The sequence below is a fragment of the Sardina pilchardus genome, chromosome 5, assembly GCF_963854185.1.
Source record: "Sardina pilchardus chromosome 5, fSarPil1.1, whole genome shotgun sequence".
Lineage (NCBI taxonomy): Eukaryota > Metazoa > Chordata > Actinopteri > Clupeiformes > Clupeidae > Sardina > Sardina pilchardus.
Genome location: NC_084998.1, coordinates 17977885 through 17999397, shown reverse-complemented (window position 1 = coordinate 17999397; position 21513 = coordinate 17977885). Strand labels below are relative to the sequence as shown.

At 42.9% G+C, this 21513-nt stretch overlaps 1 protein-coding gene across 5 annotated transcripts in view; it reads left to right on the top strand.

Moving 5' to 3' along the window:
• Positions 1-20840, top strand: part of afap1l1b (actin filament associated protein 1-like 1b) — a 21001-nt gene extending 161 nt beyond the window's left edge. Inside the window, exons 1-19 of one of the 5 annotated variants that reach the window (XM_062536765.1) lie at positions 8442-8586; positions 10796-10921; positions 11188-11271; positions 11482-11570; positions 11793-11877; positions 12303-12404; positions 12496-12707; positions 12846-13025; positions 13227-13319; positions 13706-13802; positions 14390-14539; positions 15104-15315; positions 15561-15706; positions 16475-16547; positions 17802-17934; positions 18114-18281; positions 18525-18700; positions 18881-19009; positions 19395-20840. In XM_062536765.1, coding sequence (XP_062392749.1) covers positions 8550-8586; positions 10796-10921; positions 11188-11271; positions 11482-11570; positions 11793-11877; positions 12303-12404; positions 12496-12707; positions 12846-13025; positions 13227-13319; positions 13706-13802; positions 14390-14539; positions 15104-15315; positions 15561-15706; positions 16475-16547; positions 17802-17934; positions 18114-18281; positions 18525-18700; positions 18881-19009; positions 19395-19424 — 2322 coding nt within the window. In that variant the 5' untranslated portion in view covers positions 8442-8549 and the 3' untranslated portion in view covers positions 19425-20840. Of the gene's footprint in view, positions 1-8441; positions 8587-10795; positions 10922-11187; positions 11272-11481; positions 11571-11792; positions 11911-12302; positions 12405-12495; positions 12708-12845; positions 13026-13226; positions 13320-13705; positions 13803-14389; positions 14540-15103; positions 15316-15560; positions 15707-16474; positions 16548-17801; positions 17935-18113; positions 18282-18524; positions 18701-18880; positions 19010-19394 lie in introns of those variants that run through there. The other 4 variants (XM_062536762.1, XM_062536764.1, XM_062536761.1 and 1 more) reach the window with 4 other exon arrangements.
• The last annotated feature ends 673 nt before the right edge of the window (positions 20841-21513 follow it).

The following is a 21513-nucleotide window of genomic DNA, read 5'->3' as shown; positions in this document are numbered from 1 at the left end:
TTCTAAAACTGTAAGTAAGTTAGTAGCATATTCAACCCGTGTCCGCAGGCTACTGTCAGCCAGTGACAATATTTAGTTCTCTTAAGTGTAATGAAGACATTCGTATTCCCTTCGCCATTGCAAATGTTATAAGCGAAATCCAACGTGTGATGCAATAGATGCTCAATCAGAGTGGCAACTGCACAGAGGTACAGTATCCATAGTGTCCGTAATGTCAGCTGTGCGTGTAGGCTACAAGGTTAGGCGTTACATTAGACTACCCCCGTCTCATAAAAAGTAACTAGATTATCTATAAGGATAACGGTGAGATTTTACACATGGTGGATAACCCTTTATATTATTACTTGGTGTATATTTTGCTTGTTAAATATTAGGTATCAGTAACGGATTTGATTCTGTTGTGCAGTGCAAGATGACAGTTTGTTTTGATGCCTGCTTGTCAGTGAGTAGGCTACTATAGTCTGCTTGGAATGTGGGCTAGAAAGTGAACTCGGCTGTGACATCCTGAGCGTCAGAGTGCCCTGCATTAACAGATTTATCCGCTCTGCTCAAACTTGTCCCGAAAAGAGGGTTAAGCCCCCAGCCTTCATTCTGAAATTGTTGCTTACACTTAGAAATTGTGCTCAGGCATGCACAAACACCTTCTGGATAGTGGGTCATAAATTCACTGATGAGAGAAAAAAAAAAAACAATGCACAACAGCAGCAGAAGTTGAGACTCCCCTCTCCCGAGGAAGATAAAGCTTCTTCTCTCTTGGGTAGAGCATAACCTACTGCCGATCAAACGGTTAGGTGAATAATGCAAGTGCATGAAGGCACATTCGTTTAAAAGTAGTAGCCTAATATTTGAAAGGAATTGATTATTGAAACTACATTGATTTATTTAAAATGTAGGCTACATCTTTTTTTATTATTATTTATGTATTTATTTATCAATTTCCCTCATGATACCAACAGGTCAGTAATAGGTGCTGTGTCAACAAACACTTTCTAATCAACACCTGCATTAAATTATGGCCCACCAGGAAAACTCCAAAGAAGTAGGCTAGGCCTATGCATTCCTGCCTGTTGATAACTCATTTGTCTTAACATAAATGGGATGGACAGATGTTTCATTTTCTCGTGTTTTCGGTCTGACCTTTATTTAATTTGATTGTTTAGTACATAATTGCGCTCCTCCTTGTGTGAAATCTGTGAATGAATCAATCTGTCAGTGAACAGGAAGTCTGGCCAGATGTGTCCTTGATTCAGGATTCGTTCACTCTACGACTAATATGGAATATTTGTGGTGATTCACATTAGTCTCCACTGCAGTGTGCACTAAATGTACAAGTTTTCTGAAACCACACCATTGAAGACACATTCATCTAGGCTATTTTTAACCGAATGATGCTGCATTTTCAGCACAAACTACCCATTCCCAATACAGATTTGTGCCACATATGTATGGTTGTACCCTCATTCAGCAATGTGAGATTAAATGTTTTGGAACAAGGAAAGTGAGAAGCTTTGGAACAAGGAAGGCTGACATTCCCACTGGTTAAGGATAGCCAAGGATGTCTTGTTTGTTTCCAAATATCACAGAGCCTGTGACGTTTCTGTTGATTTGTGCGTGTGAAGATGGAAGCTGCACTCAACTGGAGTCTGCTTTCCATCGCACCATCTCATCACTGGCTCCCCACCTTTAATTATAATCTCCACCTCTCTCCTCACTGTCTTACTCTCGTTCCCCTTTCTGCTTCCCTCTATCTCAGTGTCCCTTTCCCATTCCTCTTTTCTCCATCTCTCTCTCTCTCTTTCTCTCTCTCTCTCTCTCTCTCTGTTTATCTCTGTCTATCTCTACCCTTTCCCCTCGATATTTCTCTTGAGCTTCCTCCGCTCATACTCTTGTCAGGCTGAAGGTCAGTGTTCTGAAGAGCCTATTTATGACTTTAGTGAAAACTTCCTCACTGCTCGTCTCGGGATATCCGCAGTAGTTAACGTGGAGGTCTTTGTGTTTGTTGTGTGGTTGCCAGGAAAAAACAGCCCATCTGAGAGACATGTTACTGTTTTTAGTCACGGTGACACTTCCTCCAGGATTTTCCTTCAACTCTGCTACTGTATGTCTCTCTCTCTCTTTCTGTCTGTCTGTCTCTCTATGTCTGTCTCCCTCTCTCTCTCTCTCTGTCTCTCACTCTCTCACTGTTTATGTATTTAGCAGCTTACTGTGCACATTTGCAGAGAAGCATGTGTAATACCTAACCATCAGTTAAGTGTGATGAACACTAATCATTCTGTCACTATGGTGTGATTATTGTAGTGTGTATTCTTTAATGCTGGAACTTTGCCGTTGAGGTTACATTGGAACTCCAAGGTAGGAATGTAGGTGCATCTAGGACTAGTAGTAACATAATCTCATTATTCCAGGATACTGTAGATATAGACAGATAGATAGATAGATAGATAGATAGAAAGATAGATAGATAGATTTTATTCATCCCCAAGGGGAAATTACAGTAAAGGTTAGGGTTTTATAAGAAGAGTATCATCAACCATGTCATATTTTCAACCTGGCTTACCTGTAGGCTATACAATGCCTAATCCGCAATACATTGTAACTACACCAATACATGTATGTGCAGTGTAAAACAGACTTACTAAATCTAAAACAAAGAAAAGCACTAAAGGTATAGAATGTTTAGTGTAGGACTGTATAATGTGTTGACATTGGCACATACTGTAATGTTTTGTTTTGCACTCAGTGGGATAAAAGCCAACTCAAAGCCAACTTTGGGGAAGAGATTTAGGGTTCACTTCCAGACAGACAAGACAGACTTAATGACCATGACTGTTGTCAATGACATGCTTCTCAGAGAATTGGTCTTCTCTGTAGTTCTACAAGTTCCGCTCAGACTGTATGAGACTGTACACACAACCTGAATTTAACTCGTATCACATTCTCCTGCAAGATGGACTCAGACATGCCTGCTTGATGACAAGTAAGGGTTTATGTCTTCCACTCCTGCACTATACTCTGTCATATATCAAAGACAGACTGATTGAATGGGTCATATGCATTATATCCTCCATAGGCATCACATTTCAAGTGGTCCCAAGATGTCATTTTAAAATGTCACATCAGCAGAAAAGTACAATGACAGATGTTAGGGACGCATTTCCCTTTGTGGCCAAACATGCATCACACTAAAGATAGTGTTTAGATCACTCATCACCATCAATCAGACAAGAGAGAGACAGAGTCGTAAGATCGGAAGCAGAGTCTTTGCTTCTTGTTTGAGTTACTTGCCATTTGAATCTCTCGGCAGTGTCTGAACGGCCGTATATCAGACATCGCCTCATCTACAATTACACACAATGGTTCATAGTCATTGGCTGTGACTGTCTTTTGTCTTGTCTTGCCAAGTATGACCCAAGATGGCTTCAATGAAAGCCAGTTCCCACACACCAAATGATATATGTCCTCGGAGATCTTAATTAGTGGTCAGCAAGTATGGGTGGTGGAGAATAAGGGGCCTCAAGTCTGTTGGTGAGGCCAGGGTTGTGACGTTAAGTTTTTTTCCCCGGTCACCGATAGTCCTGATGACACCTTCAAGCTCCTATAAAGACCTGGGTGACAAAGTTCCACAGAAATCTGCAGAAGGGAGGATCAGCAATCAGAGGAGTTGAGTTACTGTATATGTGGACCTAATGTCTGTTGGCGAGGGGGGCTGTGAAGTTGAGATGGAAGATTTTTTTTCCCAGCACAGATAGTCCTGAAGGCACCTTCAAACTCCTATAAAGGCCTGGGTGACGCTGCAGTCTCTGTCTTGTTTATAATGCCCTGCCCTGAGATGTCTTTCTCTTACATGTCGAACGGGTCGGGTGTTTGGATTAGGCCTCTCCCGCAGCTCCCGGTGCACACAGAGCGGCACACTTCTATAAATACTTCCAGCCCGGGCCAGACAAAGATGCTACTCTTCTGCTGCATGCGATGGCGGCTGTGGGAGCACACAGACGTGATAGTGTCTTTCTCTCTCTCTCTCTCTCTCTTGTGCGCTGGAATGTTCTTCCCTCCGACGAGGGAGAAGACAGTGGGAAAGGCGCAGGCCATCAAGGCAGGCTCTTGTGCATGTCCCCTCAGAGGAGAGGAATCAAGGGGCAGGGGGAGGCCACAGATGTGAGCCGCTCGGGCCGGGCTGAAACGGGGGTTTTGTCTCGGCGAGGGGGCTCCCCCTCTCTGACTCATGTTGTTGTGGAGCGGAAATCGAAGCCAGAGGTCACGGAGGGCACAGGCGGCACACGGGCAGTTTGCCGTCCGCCGTCTCAAGAGAGTGGGTCAAGTGCGCCCTGGTCCCTTTCAAATTCGCCTCATTTGACTCACAAAGACTTGTCAAACAAACACCCATCGCTGGCAATCATGACAGACATGGATGACAAGCAGTGCATAAAGACTCAACGTTCCAGTGAATTTTAAAGAGCTGGAGGAGGACTCTAAAGGCTGGACAGTGGTTCATGTTCTAACTCCGGCTGGTGCCACCACAGGTTAATCATTGACTCCTGCATTCCTGTGAAACTGGATGGATTAGTTAGTGTTTGTCTCTCTCTCTCTCTCTCTCTTAAAGAGCCCCTGGGAATCTCAGGTCCAGGTTGAGACTCTAGGTTGTTCCAATGTATAAATGTAATTCCCGTGACTGCGTGACTTGGTTCTCATGACTTGCAGCCCAGAATCAAACAGAGCGCTCCTCAGAGAGGAGAAAAACACAGAGAGAGACGACAAACTCTGAGACAGCATTTCTTTGACTTGTCCTTAAGATTCACGTGGTGTACGGAAAACATGACGAAAACAACCCCATACTCCTTTTGGCCTGCAGAGGAGAATGACTTGAGTTTGGGTCAGGAATTAAGCTCTTTTTATATCATAGATGTGGTCTGATAACAACTGGTGACCACAGGCCTGCATTGTCCTTAACATCCTGTTTACGCATGTCGTGTGGTTATTGTGTTTGTCTAAATAAATAGCAGTGAAGAGAGACATAACTTGGGGAGGCGTAGTCTGAAGTGTTCAAAAATAGCCGGGCTGTATTGTGTCCCACAGCACCGAGTTATGTCAAGAGTAATGATGCCAAACGTGGGCTAGGTTGACACCAGCATCGGAGCCTCTCTCATCATGAGAGGCCGACTCCTTGTATTGCCCAGCTGGAGCCCGCCTTGTAGGAAGCCACTTCAGAGTGTTTTGTCTATGACCGCGACCGTCAGTGGCATCACCCCCACCAGCTTGGGCCTCTCTTGCAGCTGATCCCGTGTGAACGTTTTCCTGGGATCCTCCTCAGCTCCCCTCAATGTGCCTGTGTGTTACTGACATCCACAAGCCCAAATATGCCCCGCCCACCCAGTGCCGCAACGGCATGCCGCGTCTCTGTAATTGACTCTACACCGCTGTGCCGTCAACCGCCAAAAATTGGCCACATTGAATTACGCTGCCCCCCCCCCCAGCACACATGTCCCCCATGTGACCTTGAATGGAGCGCAACAAAGGCCTCCTCTGTGGTGGACCGCTCCCCTGGATGTGCGTGATGAGCAGGCCCAGCAGCTCGTGATATCGCCACCCGCAGAATGGCACCTCGCCGAACAGCTGATACGCTTCTCCAGGGAGTGTCTGCCGTGGGTGGTGATCCAGGAAGGACGCGCTGGTATCGTGTGCAAGCAACATTAGCCGCCGGACAGCACTCCGACACACTGTCAAAATAGAAACAGAGAAATAAAACACTACAGAAGAGATAGTCATATATGGAGAATAATTGAAATGTATTGAATTAGGAATCTCAGAAGTCACTGGGTCTGTAGTGGAAGGTTTTTTTTGCCCCTTAAGAATATAGATAATGACCAGTACTGAGTGTGTTTTTGTATGTGTGGCAGTTTGCATCTTTGTGTGGATATTGTTTGGCCATATCTGCATATTTGTGTTTGGAGTCCAGCGGGAGGAATAGGAAGCAGAAGGACAGGCTTGATAGAAACTGCTGTCGTCAGCCCAGACAGGAAACCACAGCTGCAGGACATATCCTTTTACCCACAATGCCAATGCCATGGACTGCACAGCTGCACTCCAATCCCCGGCCCATATCAGGAGGTTGTGTGATTGTGTGTGTGTGTGTGTGTGTGTGTGTGTGTGTGTGTGTGTGTGTGTGTGTGTGTGTATGCAAACGTGTGTGTGTGTGTGTGTGTGTGTGTGTGTGTGTGTGTGTGTGTGTGTGTGTATCACTGTTACTTTTGAGAGTATTTCATCATTTTGTCAAGTTGTATTGTTCTCTTTCTTCAAGACCGATGTCATCCTCTAAATTTGGACCATGCCTGTACAATAGCACATTGTCTGGGTAAATTTCTGGCTAAATCAATGGGCCTTTTGAATGAGAGCTTGAGAAAATGTGGAGACCCGCTGAATGTCATGCATGGTTGTCAGTGAACCTCTGTTTTATTAATGAAAAAAATGTGAAATTTGGAGGAGGTGGCTTATGATTTTCAAACCAATCACAGCTCTTTATCAGTTCGCACTCCGCCAGATCTTGCTGATGGAGTGCAGTTCTGCCCGTAATAGATGTCCGATAAGTGCCCAGAGTGGTGATATAAGTGTGGTTTCTATTCAGTTGGCCAATATTTTCCCATTGCAATTTGTTCATCTTCGCATTGCACCACTCCACTACTTGCAAATTAGCTCATTGGTGGGGCAACAGCTATTGTTTTCAGAGGAGCTTGCACAATGATACTGGTGGTTGCTGCACTGCAAAGCTTTTTGGAAACCCATCCCAAGTTATTTACTTCCACGTGATTTTTCCCAGCTGACCAGCAGCAGAGCTGACCAACACCCTGATCAAGCATTTCACTCTTTCTCCTTTACCATACTGAACCTCTCAGCAGCTACAGTACACTGCCTCTGTGTCAGATTTCAAGTCTCCGCCATATGGACATGGCTCATACATCCCCATCACTCTTGCGCAGCAGGCTAGCTTTCCAGGGTATTCCCTTCAGGCTTGTATCAGCTGTGTCATCGCTGAGCCATTTTTACATGTTCATCATCTGGCCAGACAGAGGTCGGCTGTGCGCAAGAGAGATCAGCCAACCCTGACTTAGGCCCCTGTCAGATTCTTTGCATGGTAGTTTAAGCCCGCTGCCACTCAGTCAGTTTTTATATGAATGTGTGTCTGTAAAAATTAGTCCGAAGCCTCATATAGTATGAAGTATCACACATCATCAGCATTTAGTTTTTTTTTTATCAGAGAGTTTATTAGAGGCTCCAGATGTGCTGTTCGTACTGATGCAGCAGTGTGTAACTCATAAAATAAAATCTGAGCTTCAAATGTTACAGAGGTCACTATAAGTATTCATGATTTTTAGTGGCATCAGTGAGATTTATAGCCCTGACCTCAGTGTTTTGGTGGTGATGTGTCAAAAAGCAACAGTGAAGGGGATACTACATTTAACACACAATCCAAACAGGAGAGAGGCACCAGCACGTGCAGAAGTGGACCACAGTCTGTTCTTCACGGGCTCTTGAAACTTGACCCAGTTTCTTTGGAGTGGGCCAGCAGGGGCCTTGGAGTGGGCGCCGGGAGGGGTGCGCTGTGTGGGAACGGGAGCACTCGGAAAACTCGGAAACGGAGAGGGACACTCCCTGCGCAGAGCCAAAGAGTTCATTTAGAGACAATAGCCCTCAAGAGACCTGCGACCGTGTCCGCTAGAACAACAGAGACATCCTACTCGAGAGGCTTCCGCTCTCTACTCTTCCTCTTCTTCTGCCCCATTCACTAATAGACACACACGCACACACACACACACACACACACACACACACACACACACATATATGAAATTCAAGGTACTTGCTGATAATGAGATGGGACGTTCTTGTTAGGCTGAGACACCAGGTTTCCTTGCCGGTAGAACTATTTTTTGTGAAACTTTTTGAGAACTTGAGAATTCAGGAACAGGGAACCTACTGTACACTAGAAATGGCACCTTTGTGTTATTGTGTTATTAGCTCATTGAAAGTACACTGTTATGCACTGTTATACAGGCTTTCGTATGGGTCATCATCCAGGCAGTGTGCTTGACATCCTTAACTACAGGGAACAAGACCAAGCCAACAGACAGATGGGATCTCCGTCAATGACATCATATTATTTAGCCCATGATGTTATGTCTTAGCTTTGCACTGTGTGTGGCATTATTTCATTATTTTTAGAGGAAGTAAAAAAAATTTTCTTTCTTTAGACTGCAATTATGCTTTGAAGATACTATATACACATACACCTACACGCACGGAGAGTATGGAACAGAGGGGGGGAGGAGTGAGAGAGAGAGAGAGACGTGTAAACACAGTCGGTACAACCCACTTGATATCACTGCTTGAGTGAAGGAGAGAGTGAGGTAGTCAGTTATTCAGTCATGAAGAGTCATCCATGCCAGCAACCTGTGCAGACCTGTGGTGAAGAATTCCACTGAAGAGCAGAGTTACTTTGTTTCTGACGTGGAGGGGGGGATTGCCACATCATTTAATCTGCAGTGTTAGGTTGGAAAATGGTTGTACTCTCCTCCCCCTCGGTTTCTGAGTCTGGTAAGACTGGAATTGCTTGCTTTCTGTTGATCTTATTAGTAGGGAATCACATTTGTCATGTACTGTACAATATTTGCATGTTAAATCTGGTAAACAGCTTGTATATACTGTACATTCCATGCTGAAATAGCACAAGGTCAACATTTAAGGTACACCATACATACAGTAAATCTCTTTTCATTATCTGTTAATAACTCTTTCATAAACAGATGATAATTTTGTTATTATTAATTCCAAGTTGAGTTTGCTACACTGTAAGTTTCTCTCATAGTTTATATCTGTGTGGAAAAGATGTCTAAGATGTATCTGAGTTTAAAGTCATCGTAGCACTTTGCATGTACTGTATGGGGGGGATCTGGGTTATGTGTCGGTTGGGAACGACTGACTGTGCAGACCTCACATAGAGATGACTGATTCCAATCTGTTTTTGAGGTGACATGAAAACGTACCCTACAACATGTTTGAATTCTCTCTCAAAGGGGGGATCAGACATGTCCATAGCTCAGTCCAGGGCACCCCTTTGAAGTGGATGACCTTTGTTTTTAGAGTGGTGGGGGTCTGGTTTTGAAGACAAATAAAGCATGTTAACCTGTAGGCGTTTTGTTCTGGTGTGGAGAGATAAGATCAACAGTCGCCCAACCAAAAGAAACAGACACATACTGCAGTAATTAAGGATCCCACAGTCACAGTCGGCCTGAGAGGTGGATAGCCTTGAGAATTCTACCCAAGCAGTGACTGAAATGTGTGTGTGTGTGTGTGTGTGTGTGTGTACATGTGTGTATGTACATGTGTGCGCATGTTTTCTCAGCCTTATCCCAGGAGTGTGGGTGCGGTGTGAGGTATAAACAAATTCTAGAATCCAGTTTGAAGCACCCCTTCGCATAACGCACAGTGCAGTCAAGGCCCAGATTATAAGATCCTGTCTTCCCAGTTCTGCCAGAGTATCTCCTGACAGATAGGAGAGGCCCAAGCCAACATTTAACCAGCAAACAGGAGGGACACGTGCAGAGCTTCTCTGAAACAGATGTGGCATTGTGAACGGTATCAGTATTGATAGTGTTCTTGGGTGCCATGATATAGTTTTGGTGCTGTTAGTGTTGTTAGTTGTTAGTGTCATATATTTTAGTGAAACCATGGGATTATCGGTTCATGTTTTTAAATTTGTGACTAACTAATTTGAGTCATATATGTTTTGTGTATTTTGGCCCCATGGTTTAGAGGTGTTTGGATAAATTCTTTCACACTAATTAAATCACATCATACGTTAGGTGGGTGTTGACAGTAGCATTCATTTGTTTGCGTAGTGTAATCCATAATCCAACTCTGATATCCTCTCTTTGGAAAATTCTCATTATCATGTGGTGTTGGATTCTGGAAGTCAAAATAAAGAGAAAGATTATGTTTTTATCTTAAATGAATAAAGAGTGAAGTAGTTAAGTGGAAAATCCATCCTACATTTAAGATAACATGGTTCTAAAACATGGCAAAGAAGGGCTTGGCAATAACCACTTAACCAACAACTTTGCCTGAAATACTTTAAATTAAACTTACTTTGGACTCCTTGGCATTTGGCAATCCAAAAAGGTAACCTTAAGAAGGTTTTGTTTTTGTCCTGCTTTTGTTGAAACAACAGTGTTGCCATTGTTGCCCATGCATAGTTCTGCATCGCAGGGTTATTCATTAGAGACTATCATATGAAATCAATTCAGGTCATAGCCCTATCGCTGCCTGTTTATTGCATTAAGCCATCAGGACCTCCCATTAGATATTTTGGCCAGGTTTCTCCCCACAGTCCGCCAAGTTATCCAGATGTCAAGCATTAAAAGCAACAGCTGAAGGCTCTCCCTCTTAGCCATGCTAGTGTCACATTAGCACAACTGCACCATGTCAACACCAACGCCAGCATGTTTTCCACTCCTGTTTTTCTCAGGATTTGCCTCTCTCGCTGCATTGCTTACAATCTCTAATTAGTAGTCTTTGATAATCTAAATATAATCTTATTGGAAACAGACAGATGTTGCTTGATTCGACGGCAGCAGCTGCTGCCTTTAAATGTAATTATACTTATATGTACTTATAATTTGACTTGACTCTTCCCCTCAGTGCTGGTCAGACCAGTGTCTCTGTAAGGGATTGTGACGTGAGGACGTCGTTGTTTTTCGAAGTTGTGGTGGTTGTCATTGACCTTTGACCCCTCTGATCCCTTCAGCAATGGAGCACTTTGTGACGGAGCTGAACGTCCTGCTGAAGTTGCTGGACCACGAGAGTGTGAGCTCGGCCACAACAGAGAAGATGACCGTGGTCAGGAACCTACTGAAGCAGCTGCAGCCGCCGGGTCAGTCCACCCCCCCACACACAGACAGACAACCGGACTCTCCCCTTTCCACTCCTACGATCCCTAGACTCTTGAGAAATCACAGTTTACAAGTTGCGCATTGTTTATTAGTAAATCATTCCCTTTTTTGTTTAGAACATTTAATCCAAATGTCTTCTCATACAATGGTAGATTACCAGTAGAACTTAAGCAATAATTTTGAAATAGTGGAAAATTTGTTTCTGCAGCAGATGTCTCATATGTGTTACGTACTCTGTACTCTGTAGTGAATGGAACAGACTTTATATACATGAACACCTCCCTATATGGAAATGGTACCAGTTTTGTGGAATCCCTGTTTGAAGAATTTGGTGAGTTGCTTATGTTTAAGACCAATGATTTACCTTATTGTCTTAGTTATAACTTAACCTTCACTTGCCTTAACCTTCAAGCACTTTCTTCACTACTTAATGTTATAACCTTTTTGAGAGTGACTTGACTGTGTAGTAAAAAGCCAAAGTGATATCAGTTTTCTCCTGTAGCAGTGAACTCTGAGTTATCGCATATGCTCTTGTCACCAGATTGTGACCTGCAGGATTTGAGAGACTCTCCCGAGGAATTAAAGGATCAAGCAGAAGATACCTCCTCCAAGGAACCTCCCTCCAAATCTGTAAGATATACCCTCTTTCAAGAGTATCTATTCCCATTGTTGATGGTTAGATGATCAGATCATCATTCAAACATTAACCACAGTCACAGTCATAGGCAGCTCTCTACATGAAAGTGCAGATTTTGGTCATTTGGTCATATATGATATAATACTTTATACCAGCTGTAGTGATATTTTTATCCTTTGTTTTGTTGAGTTTTTCTCTCTGTTTTTCCACTCCAGAGTCCAACAGACACCCCACCCCCACCCCCACTCCCAACCACACCTCCCCCTGAAGACTACTATGAAGAGGCGGTACCCCTGGACCCTGGCAAGTCTCCTCAGTATATCACCACTCACAGTGAGCATCCATTCATTCATCCATTCATCCTGGATCCCTAGCTGCCCGCCCCCTCCTTTTGTTCCTGGCATGTTTGCTTAGTATCTCAGGCCCCTAGATGCACTAGATGAGTGTGTAAAGCAAATGTGAATTGCAAAAAATAGTTGTGGTTGTGCTTTTCATCATTCCTGAAGTGGGCTGGTACAGTCTGTCATCTTAAATCCAATAAGCATACATCAATGTTATAACCGTGAGGCACTGTAAATTCAATCATTTTCATTTTTCAAAAAGACAAAGACAAAGAATCACACATGGTCTGTGACAACAGTGGCACATACTGTACATGTGCTGTATATTAGTCACCTATAGTTTAGTTGAAGGTGAACTGCTTACAGTGTCTGTTTACTTTTAACCAGGAAACTCCAGTCCACCAAATTCCATTGAGGACGCATATTATGAGGACGCTGATGACAACTACCCAACCACTCGCATGAACGGCCCTCGCAAGAACTCCTGTGAGCAAACCATTGTGTGGCAGGCCTCCTTTGTTTTGCCGTTGGGGTCAAACATGAGATGAGATGGTAATGTTCATTACGTGTTACTTAGATAATGATTCAGACGCACTGAGCAGCTCCTACGAGTCCTACGATGAAGAGGACGACGAGGCCAAGGGCCAGGGACGGACCCGGCGGTGGCCCTCCGAGGAGAGTCCGGTGGGTCCAGTCAAGGACTGCCACATCGCTGACTTCCTGCTGCGGAAAAAGCGCTTTGGCCAGTGGGCGAAGCAGTTAACCGTCATCCGTGAAAATAGACTACAGGTAAGGCAAGCAAGGGAGTTGTTGTATTGCCCTTGTGATTTTGAGATCATAAAAAAATGTTTTCCTGTTTTTCCTTCCTGTGTTTGTATTTCACAAACTGTTGCATGTGGAAGTAATGATGGTTTATTTTTTCCACAGTGTTACAAAAGCCCCAAAGATTGCACACCACAGTTTGACCTGCCCCTCAATCTGTGTCAGGTCATTTATGTTCCAAAAGATGGACGGCGAAAGAAACATGAGCTTCGCTTTTCATTACCAGGGGCAGAGGCTCTTGTCCTAGCAGTGCAGAACAAGGAGCAAGCGGAGAGGTGGCTCAAGGTAGCCTAGCCAAGTGTCTCCCTATTGTACATTCTCTAATAATACACACACACAATAACAGAGCAAAGAATACCTACAATTTCATTCGTACATTTTTGTGTTTGTGTAAATTAATCTGCATTATATTGATGGGATATCTGGGGCAGAGAAGCTCCTTTGGATCACTGATGTTGTTGAGGGTTTCTGTTTGTTTCTGGGTAGGTGGTGCGGGAAATTAGCAGTAAGTCTATTAGTACAGACACGCTCGAGGGCTCCTCCTCTCCAATGATCCAAAGGAAAATAGATGTGGAGAAAGTAAGTATAATGCCTCCAATGAGACCCACTACTAAACCCATATGCAGACTTTGACTGGCTTCAGACAGTAAATTGATTTGACAAATTTTCACAATCGATTTGAATTAAAAAAAAAAAAAAAAAAATATCCATTTTCAGTGGACAAAAGGCCAAAACACATTGAAAAATATGTTTCTAAAAATACCCAGCTACAAGCATTGTGATATAGTAGTGTTGTGATCAGTTGGTCTAGTCTAGTGAAAGTTTGGAAATATGTGGTGTATAATATGTGAACATTTACTTTCTGAAGCTGGAATGGCAACCTCTGTCCATATCACCACAATATCTCTTTTCGACTTGAATCCTAAACTAAACTATTCTAATATGTGCACTTATTCTTCCTTCAGATGTTTTTAGCAGACAAACATACCTCAGACTCTGATAGTATAGCAAATGGAGACAACACATTATCCTCCAGCCATGGACGGGACAGCTTGGAGCAGGGTGAGGATCCGGGGTTGGCTATAGTTTTGGGCTTGTACAAAAAAAAGCTGTGTAAGGCTAACACTTTGAAGTGAGAAAGTGAGGCCATTTTCCTACTCGCCAGGTGCAGCCTTCCTCGTTGTTTAGGTGGCATGATGTCATTTCCAGACAAAGGCAGGATGTGGTCAGGAAGGATGTATCTGCTTAGAGCCCTTCTTCCTGTGTCTTTTATGTGCACTCAGGTGTAACGCACATAACACACATTGCCCAAGGAATGACCCCCTTTAAGCAAAGAAATCAGTGAAAGAAAACAAAAAAAAAGCCAGTCTTAGATGTTATCAGCACTTGACTGCAGGTAACATTTTACTCTGATAGTCTGGCTGCAGAGGCTTTGTGTTGAAATTCAAGTTCAGTCTTTAAAATGATTGGTGTTTGTTAATTGCTGATCGTCATTTTAGCCAAACCCAATCCCTAACCCTAACCATAACCATAAATTGTCTATAGGAGACCCTCAAAGTAAAGTGTGACCCTAAATGGTGTTGCCCTTATAGCTGTAATGCTCCCTGTTAAGACAATCGCTCTCCCTGTCTGTGATTTCCCCTCCACAGGAAAAGCGAAGAAGGGCGCCCTCTCGGAGCTGACAGGCTCCATGAGCCGCGCCGCTGGCAAAAAAATCAACCGCATCATCAGTTTCTCCAAGAAGAAGCCTCCTTTGCCTGGAGAGCCTCATACGGCATCCCTCTCTGACCCACGCTGTGGTAGGAACACCCACATCTTACTCCAGTACAAGTTACATTTATATTTAATATAATAATTTCCCGACTATTAGCAGCGGCTTATACATTGAGCATTTCTCCAGCTATGAGGTTAATACAGGGGGGGGCAGTTAATATGGTGTTAATATGGTTTTGTTTCTTTTAACTTGCATAAAACACTGTCCTGTGGCTTATACACAATGCGGCTTATATGCGGGAAATTACTGTAGTACTTGTCTAGGTGCCTAGAATGCTACACGGGGAAAGAGGAAAATCTCATTACAATTACCATCAATGTGCCTGCACCGCGGAGATGCGTGGCTAACTATTCTGCCCCAGAATGATCACCAATTAATCAGCTAGTTATACTAGGGACACTAGTAGGTGCCAGATGGAATGAACCAGGTTGAGAATTTAGCCAGGACATTATATTACAGAATAATTATGGAGAGGTTGTTCACATAATACACAATATAGTGAACATTTTAACACAGCTTATGTTTGCTTCACACAGTGTCATGCTGTTGAAACACACCCATGCTCACATCCTGTTTTTTCTGCATTCAGGTCATTTGAATGTGCTGGTGAACCAGAGCTGGAGGGAGCGCTGGTGCTGTGTGAGGGGAGGCACCCTGTTCCTCTACAAGGACAGAGGGGACCTGCATGCCCACGTCAACTCTCTGGCCCTCCAGGGGGCCGAGATTGTCCCTGGACTGGGCCCCAAACACCCTTTTGCCTTCCGCATTCTCAAAAACAGCAATGAAGTGGCTGCTTTAGAAGTGAGTGGATTTACTGACCCCCCCCCCCCCCCCCCCCCCCATAATAATAATGTTGGTCATTATGGTCTGTAAGGCTCCCATGTCTTGTGCTTGGCCCTTTGAATCATCCTACATCCCCCCTGAATGGCCCCTGTGTGTGTGTGTGTGTGTGTGTGTGTGTGTGTGTGTGTGTGTGTGTGTGTGTGTGTGTGTGTGTGTCTGTGTGTGTGTGTCTGTGTGTGTGTGTGTGTGTTTGTATGTGTCAGGCAAGCTGTTCTGAAGAGCTTGGACGCTGGCTGGGCCTGCTGTTGGCAGAGACAGGAGGTGCCATCACCCCCGAGGCCTTGCACTATGACTACGTGGATGTGGAGACCATCAGCAACATCCAGGATGCCGCTCGACATTCTTTCCTGTGAGTAACCAACGTGGACAGCTTACTCATCCGCTTACGCGTCATGAGTGAATTCGTGAATTCACAAAATCTATCCAGCTTGAACCACTTTTAAGCAGACATAATATTCAGGACCTTTAATGGGCAGGGATGCGTAAAATAGCGAGTTTCATCTATTGGGCGGTAGATTTTTGGCTTTTCTGGAGTGTAGCACTAGAGATGGAGACTCAAAATGAACATGTGGTTGTGGATTGATATATATTTTCTAATGGTCTATCTGTGATTTTGGGAGGTGCTTTACTACTGTTGGATTTAGCCATCTTGACTGGTGGCTGGCATTGTTGACTCTGTGACATACCAGGCCATTGTGGAACAGAATGTGATGCATACTGTATGCACACTGAAACTTTGTCATCAATGGGCTTTCCTGCAAGACAATGGTCCTAAGCATACATCCAAGTCAAACAAAGATAGCCTCGGGTGTCAGACTTGGAATGTCACAGAGTTGCCAGTTATCAGTCACCACATTTTAACCCAACTGAAAGTCTTTTGAGGGAGGCCCTTTTAGTGAATCAGACAAAATCAGAAAGGTTTGATTGTTGATCTTTGTATTAACCCAGATATCTTTTCATTGAGCAAAGTATGTTCTCATGACCAAACCACATCTCCAAATGTCTAATTAAACTCATGACTAAATAGTTTATAGCAATGCTTGTATTCATTACATTCAATAATAATTTATTTACTACAATTACGTTTGGCTTTAATGTTTTTTTTATGTGTGTTCAGATGGGCAACATCATCCAGCAGTGCTTCATCTGACTCAAGAACATATGATGAGGTGCCATATGAGAGTGTGCATGTAAGTGTCTCTCTTCAGAAATAACCAAAGATGTTATATTTTGGGGTCTTTACATTCAAATGGAGTTGTTACAATGTTACAATCAATGTCCAAGGTTTTTAATGGCTAAATTAATGGAGTCAAAAAACATTGTAGAGAAGATGTGATGACCCAGCTGTAGAGTTTTTGGAATGTAGATGCAAATACTGTACATTGGAAGTCATGGGAGATAGAAATGTCCATAGATGTCACGAAACTGGCTTAAGATAGATCACTCTCTCTTGGTTCTTATCATAGATGTCACGAAACTGGCTTAAGATAGATCACTCTCTCTTGGTTCTTATGTGTCACATCGCAGAGTAAGCACATGCATAAAACCACTCAGGTTAAAGAGCGAAGCACATCACGATACACATAATTTTGCAGTCATAACTGATCGTTATTCTTCACTTTAGTTTAATGCTATGTTGACAAAAACACCATGAAGACTTCAGATCTAGACTTCAAAGCAAAGTATTATAAACATATTTCAAAAACCATAAAACTATCATTATATATTCCTTTCTGAATAGGGATTCCCCCAAACTACCAATACACTCAGTCTTGCATGGCTGATTTATATTTCCAATGGAAGGAGAAAATGAGAGCTTTGTTATGTCTCCCTCATGATGATGTGTAGGAGTGATGAGAGCCCTGAAGGGCTGGGCTCTTAAGTATTTCTTATTGTTGAACAGTGCTGATCTTTTCCAACTGTGCAGTGTAGGAAGCATAGAGATCTCCTAGTTAATCTGTTACCTCTTAAGCTTGACTATGTAGGCAGCACCAACACTCCTGATAAGACATCTACTTGTTTGAATTCAAGTATATAGCCTAAAAGTTGCAAAGAGGGCCTTTTTTACCCCCAGTCATGAAGATGGATGTTAAGGGTGTGATCTTGCTTTTGCCTTCACCCTCTGCACCCATAATCATACTTAACGCCTCTCCTCTCCTCTTCATAACCCTCAAACCTCTTATTTTCTTTCCACTCCCCTCTCCGCCTGCACACTCTCTGTCTCTCTTATGATCCCTACCTCTGTCCTCCCTTGTGTCTTGCCCACATGTTTTTCTTGTTTTTCCCTTCTTCTTCATCATCTTCCGCTTCTTTTCTTCTTTTCCTCCTCTCCTCTTTCATCATCATCTTCTTCTTCTCCTTCTTCTCCTTCTTCTTCTTCTTCTTCTTTGACTCTCCTCTCCCTCACTTCTTCCATTCCCTCTCTCATTCTGTGCTGGCTTTAGCTGCAGGAGGAGGCCAAACCCAGGCCAGGCTCCCAGGTCAAACGCCACTCGTCCTTCTCCAGCAACGATGCTACCAAGGTGGAATCCCAGGCCACCGTCAAACGTCACGGATCTTGTAAGTGCTTGCATGCAGGTGGGAATGGAGATTTTTTTTTTTAACTGTGGTTGACAATGAAACATTGAATATATGTATATTCATATATTTCATTATATTTTTATTTCTTCTATATTATTTTAATATTTGATATATTTATTCAATATGTTTTATTTGATATTTATTATAATGACGAGATGACTGGGTCTCATTTCAAGCTGTGAACCAATATGGGAAGTACGGAAAAACAAGAGCGGAGGAGGACGCACGGAGATACCTGAATGAAAAAGAGGAGCTTGAGAAACAGAAAGAAGTGATCAGGCAAACCTTGGTATCACTACGTAAAGACAAGAGGAACATCAAAGAAGAACTGAAAAATGCAACAGGTTAGAGAAATTAACAGAATAGATAGAACAGAAGATTTCGTATTTGTTTGTTTAGTGTTTAATCATTTACCATCAATTCTAATGAAAACATCATTGTATTTCATATTATGGTATGGTTTTGTGTGTGTGGTATGGGTGTGGTGTGTGTGTGTGTGTGTGTGTGTGTGTGTATGTGTGTGTGTATGTGTGTTTATGTGCGTGTGTGTGTGTGTGTGTCTGTGTGTGCTTTGCTTCTTTCCACAGCTAAGCATCAGAAGGTCCTTGAGCAGCGCCTGGCCAAGGTGGAGGAAAGCTGTAGAGGGAAGGAGAGCGAGAGAGTTGACCTGGAGCTGCGGTTAACAGAGGTGAAGGAGAACCTTAAGAAGTCTCTGGCTGGGGGCATGCTAGGAGGACCCACAGAGGGCAAGCCCACTTCTAAGGTACTGCACATCAGCTGACGTGGTCTCGTTATGCCTATACTGCTTCACTGGTGCTTCTTGACTGCAACTTGGTAGCCTGAAGTCACATGTTAAATCGGCAGCTATTTCCACTTCTATACTTACTTTGATAATACAGAATTCATTGTACATTATGTTGTTTTTGCTTCTTGTGTCCCTTAGGTCCTGAAAAATCATGTGGGAAATGTGTACAGTGAATCATCTGTACCGGTGAATAGTGCATCTGAGATGAAAAAGAGGCCTCCCTCGATCTACGCATCAAGCCGAGGAAATGTGATACAAAAAGCAAAAGTAAGAACCAATAAGTTTAACATTTTCCACAATGTACAGTACCTACCATGTGTAAGTGTGAAAGAGGGCATAATAAAACATGATAGTTTGCTATCAATTGTTTTGTTGCTTAATGTCACTGGACATTCATAGAGGCGTGTGTGTCTTGTCGTGTGGCATGTGGGAGCTTTGAGCTCAGCTGACTCACCAGTGTATGTGCTTAAGGTGTTGCTCGTGGTGTTAAATTAGTAAATTGATTTTGCCTAAATTAGGTTGAGTTAGACGTTGGACCTTGCACTTTGCCCTTCGTTCAAATTAGATCCATTGTCTTAACATAATTCTAATTTAGCTTCATGTCGTGTTTTTTTTTTCTATAACTGGCATTCACTTATGTGTTCATCCACAGGAGTGGGAGTCCAAGAAAGGAACGTCATAATGAAGCATTGCTCCAGCAATATGGAGACTGGACTGGAGGACATGGCTGTCATGTGATCATGTCTGTGTGCTGGGGAAAACTATGAGTATAGCCCTATTCGCACGGGATTAGTATTACCTGTGGACCTCTGGTCATTTGTGATAATTGCGGAGGATGCCTGAGATCTTAGTCCCGTGCGAATGTGCCATGTCTGTAATTTGTAAAGTAAAAATTCCACCACAAATTACCTACTGTATTTCGCCAAACACAGACGTCCGGTGATAATACTAATCCCGTGCGAATCTGCATCTCAGTGATTGCTATTGCAATTGCATATCTTTTCTACTTACTGCGTTGTTTTCGGACGTTAGGATACGACATATCCGGGTGTAATGTCAGTGAAAATAGAGTAATTTACAGACTTTGCTTATCCCGTGCGAATGCGCTGCAAGTAACACAGAGGTGGGGCGATAATTTGAAAATGACCAGAGGTCCACAGGTAATACTAATCCCGTGCGAATAGGGCTTATGACTGTGTGTGTGTGTGTGTGTGTGTGTGTGTGTGTGTGTGTGCGTGTGTGGGTGTGTGTGGGTGTGTGTGTGTGTTTTGTGTATGCATATGTGTATGTGTGTTTTTGCACGTGTGCTTGAGGGAATGGGAGATAGAGAAAAAGAAAAAAAATCCCCACACCGTTTTGCCCTTCTACACCATATTCACTTTTCACCTGAAGATTCTACTGCCAGTGGATGGGTGAAGAATCGATTGTCTGGGAATTTCCAGAGTTGTTTGACACACCATTGGACTGTGCCTGCTATGTCTAGGGAGTTTTGATGGTGCTGTATGTGTTGATGTATGTGTAGTGTGTGTGTAAGAGAGAGAGACAGAGGCAGAGCTTAGTTGAATAAGGCAATGCATGTGAAGGATAATCAAAGGGAAAGGAATGTATAGGCAAAAAGTACTTTTTTAAGACCACAAGATACCTACTTCTGCATTTGACTGCATTTTACCAGGTTTATTACTGATCTTCTCTACTGGTAAATGTGTACGGTGCAATGTTTTCCACTCTTTTGTATATAATTATGTAAGTGTGTGGTTATAAGATTTTTTTTTATTTCTTTAAAAAATGGATCCTTAGACGGGAATAATACAGACCAGCAGCAAGCAGTAGAATTTGTATGGTTTGCTAGCAGCACAACTGCTGGTATTCCCTCCAAACATGACAGTTACTGTACTGTCTCTCACAATGTCAGTTGTATGAACAGGACCTTATGTTAGTTTACAGGTTCAATGTATAAAAAAAAAAAAAAATGAAAGCAAGTCTATTCTTTAGCCTACTGTTGAACTCACACTTAACTTACATTGTTTCTGTCAGTGCTTGAACTTGACCAATTCTATTTATTGATTTGTACTTGTGAATAAAAGTGTCTTTATTATAACAGTTATTTTGCCTCTGTTCTGTATTTGTGTTCAGTGAAAATTGTGCACTCTTAACCTGTGACACTGCAGCCAAACTTTTAGTGGCCCTTTACAGGAGTAAAACAAAATAGATAGCTTAGCAGCATTTTGGGGACAGGGTTAAAATAAACCTTTATATTTGGAGGTGTCTGATTGGCTCCTAAAGATTAGTAGGCTACTGTACTGAGATATGCCCTTGCCCCTTTGACTATTTGAATATTTAATTTTGTAGCATATCCTTATTTTTACTCACAGTATTGCTTTCTCTTGTAATATAATCACTGTGCAGAGAGTATGTTTATGTGATTTCTTCTTCTTATTTATTATTAAAACGTAATCGTATGATAACTTGCTGAAATCAAGCCAAACAATGGAATTAAATGGTGTGGAGTTTTACAGGCAATTGTAATTTTGTATTTTTAAAAAGCACATTGGTTTGAATATGTATTTTGTAGGCCTAGAAATTGCAACCTGCAAAGTTCTGTAGCTTTATGCAGCTACAGTACATCACACATAGCACATTGTCTTTTGCAGCTGCCCTTCAGCAATTTCGAGCATGCTTTTGAAGTCATGTGTAGCATGTAGGCCTAGTCCTCAGAAAACCCATCTATGGTCCTGCCTAAGCCATCTGGGGATTGTGGCTGTTGATTGGCT